This window comes from Etheostoma spectabile, chromosome 16 (genome assembly GCF_008692095.1).
Source record: "Etheostoma spectabile isolate EspeVRDwgs_2016 chromosome 16, UIUC_Espe_1.0, whole genome shotgun sequence".
Lineage (NCBI taxonomy): Eukaryota > Metazoa > Chordata > Actinopteri > Perciformes > Percidae > Etheostoma > Etheostoma spectabile.
In genome coordinates this window covers 10,057,772-10,060,832 of record NC_045748.1, presented here as the reverse complement: position 1 = coordinate 10,060,832, position 3,061 = coordinate 10,057,772, and the positions used below count along the sequence as shown (strand labels likewise).

The 3,061-nt window shown below is 38.5% G+C and overlaps 1 protein-coding gene across 5 annotated transcripts in view; it reads right to left on the bottom strand.

The window, feature by feature from the left end:
* Nucleotides 1-1,594: 1,594 nt before the first annotated feature.
* rilpl1 (Rab interacting lysosomal protein-like 1) overlaps nucleotides 1,595-3,061 on the bottom strand; it is a 17,945-nt gene continuing 16,478 nt past the window's right edge. For all 5 annotated transcript variants that reach the window (XM_032539175.1, XM_032539174.1, XM_032539177.1 and 2 more), the window contains one exon: nucleotides 1,595-2,140. In XM_032539175.1, the coding sequence (XP_032395066.1) occupies nucleotides 2,135-2,140 (6 nt within the window). In that variant the 3' untranslated portion in view covers nucleotides 1,595-2,134. The remainder of the gene's footprint in view (nucleotides 2,141-3,061) is intronic.

Below are 3,061 nucleotides of genomic sequence, written 5' to 3'. Positions count from 1 at the left end.
CTTGCACAGCTACCAGAAGACTTACAGCTTACAGACTCGTCACATCTACGTCTTCAAGCTCAGTTGGAGACTGCACACTAACAGCTTCTCATATCCTTCACTGGTCTCCGTCCAGAGCAGCGGGATCTGTTGGTCCATTTCTTTAACTGTCTATGAGATAAATGTGCAGATTTCCAGCCTGAGCTGCAGGACAAAATCAAATCGGCGTCAGATTGTGCTGGTTTTACCCAGTCTAGGCCACGTCTACATCAGAGGAAGACATTGTAGTACTATATACAAAGCCAAATTTAATTATTGAGACATGAGACATGTTTGAATAAAAGTCAGCTCATTTAATAAAGCATTGATCCATTCAATAAATCTTTTAAATATCCACTTTAATCAGGAAAACACACAGGGGAAGGTGATCAACACTGACTCACATAATGAGCTGCAGAACCGGAGTGTTTGGACACGTTGACCAGATTTCCCTTTTCATGTCGATATGTAGTGCCTTTGACTTTTAGATATAATCTAGAATATGATTCTGTCTCATTATCACTCTGTGAACAATGTAAAACAGGGGAAGCTGCTTTGATACCCGTTATAGTGTTCCTGTCATTTTACATTCATTTAGGGTGGAAGACGTCTCTCAGTGTTAAGTGTGAAGGTAAGCTCTCATGAAGCAGAAGCAGCAACCACAGATTAGCATTTTTAACAATAAAAATGGAAACCACAGTTCAGTTTTATCAACTTTCTGTCATGTCTAACTTCTCAGCCGACTCCTGAACACAATCTGAGGAATATTTCAATATTACTTTCTATGTAACTTCATGATTTTACATATTGTCCTTTTACTTTACTACAACATAGCTTTGACACTGTGTTTGTATTTTTTGGCCTTGTAAATGATGCATGAGCGCAGAAGTCAACATGTACAATCCTTTTTCATCTATATCTCTTTAAGTGTATTCTAAACTTAGAATATTTTCAGCACTTTATGACGGGGATCTAATGCCGCTAGGCTCTTGTCAAAGCCACCAGACTCTTTTGTCAAAAACACTAATTTTCCCTCAAAGAATATTTGAGTTGCCGCTGCCTTGATCGGTTAGTTAGTCTGTCTTATTGTGTGACTTTGGTGATTCCGAACTAACCCTTTAAAACACAAAAGTCACGCAATAACCCAGACTAACTAACAGATGGAGTGTGATTTGTTGGGTAACTCAAAATTAAGTCAAAGTTTGAGTTACTATTACTTCAAAATGTGAATAAAACCATTTGTAAAATATTTATGTACACATCTTTTTAAAATTGTGAGATTATGCAACATTTTGTACACAAAGCCCCAAACTCTTTAGATTTGGAGAGATGCATAGTTTGAATTTGCTGACAGCGCTGGTGATGGACCTACGAGCTGCTCATATGAACAAGGAAAAGACTTTTTAAATAAATTAATGGGACACATTGCTTTAGTTTTTAAGAAAACTGCAGTAATTGTGCGTTTTCTGTATTCTACGCTGCTCGTAATATATGCTAAAACCCGACATTTTCATGTCGTGTGATTTTTTAGATGGAGCTTTGCAGCCCACTTTGATGCTCAGAGGTTTCATCTGCGTCGTCCTTTTCACCCACTCAACACATCATTCAACCACTTTCTACTTTCAATCCTACAACTTGAGTTTACCCTCTCTCCAGATCACGTGAAGCGCGTGTGATTCCGTCAAACCCTTCGGGCACCAACACATGTTCTAGCATTTTTAAAGTCTTAGTATACGCCATCGCTCAATGAGATACACAGTTTGTATATTATATAGTATTCTCAGGGGATTAAATACACTTCTAATCAAGCTGGAGCCTCATTCTAGGTGAATCCCTCTCGTCTGTCTCACCTCAAGCCCCAGATATGTTCAGGTGCAGTGTGAGTCACCGGTAGGGGGTTTTGGTGTGCGATCGAACACTTCAGGATCCGGGACCTCGAGTGATGGACGTGGAGAGTTAAGAGTTTTTTGGAGTTTTGTTTCCAGTCCGGCGACTCTACAAGTGCTGTAACGCCTCCTGGGCTTGTTCCGTGTACACGTCCTCCTTCCCCGTCCACGAGCCGGAGTCAAACGGCTCACTGCGGTGCAAGTTACGCTGCTTGTCACGAGAGAAGAAACTAAACCTAAAAGACGAGAGGATGGAGAGGAGACGCAGGCTTTAATGTGATGTCCAGGGATGAAGTGTGCTTCAGTAACATGTATGGAGTGTGTGCAGTGCACATCAGACGTTTCTATAGCAGCGTCAGTGTAACATATGGCTCTTGTATGTTACATTAAATACACACATTTGAATTATAAGTTTGAATTTTGTCAGTTTTTTTATTTTTCCTATTTATTAGGTTTCTAGGTTAGAGTATCTAAGGTAACGTTGCAGCTTTAACCCTTGTGTTGTCTTCCCGTTGACCTGCAACTTTGTGTTTTTCTGGGTTGAAATTTCAACCTTTTGCTGTTCTTTTTCTACACTTTTTCAATGTGTTTGTCAATTTTATTCCTATTTTTTTGTCATTTTTTTTTTAATTGTGTTTTAGTAAATTTTTTAACAATTTCTTTGTCACTTCTTACAGTGTTTTTGATGTTTTTTGTCACTTTTTCTGATTTTTTGGGTCACTTTTTCAGTGTTTAAAAAAAGATTTTTTTTTTTCAACATTTGTCACTTTTTTCAACGTTTCTTTTCTGATATAGAAAGTTTTTGTAAATCGGTCAAATTTGACCCGAGGACAACACAAGGGTTAAAGCTCGTCACTGGGGGAACAAGTCAGACCCTCAGTGGAGTGTGTGATGGGGATGAAAACAGATAATACCCCGTGAATATTAATATCTATCTCAGAGACCGTAACTAACCTAGAATGATAATCTGTGAGTAAATATTAGGGCTGCAACTAAGGATTCATTTCATTGTTGATTATTTTCTGGATAAGTTGTTTTGGTCTATATATATATATATAAAATGTCAGAAAATGGTGGAAAATTTAGATCAGTGTTTCCCCAAACGCCCAAGATGACGTCCCCAAATGTCTTGTTTTGTCCACAACTCGAAGATATTC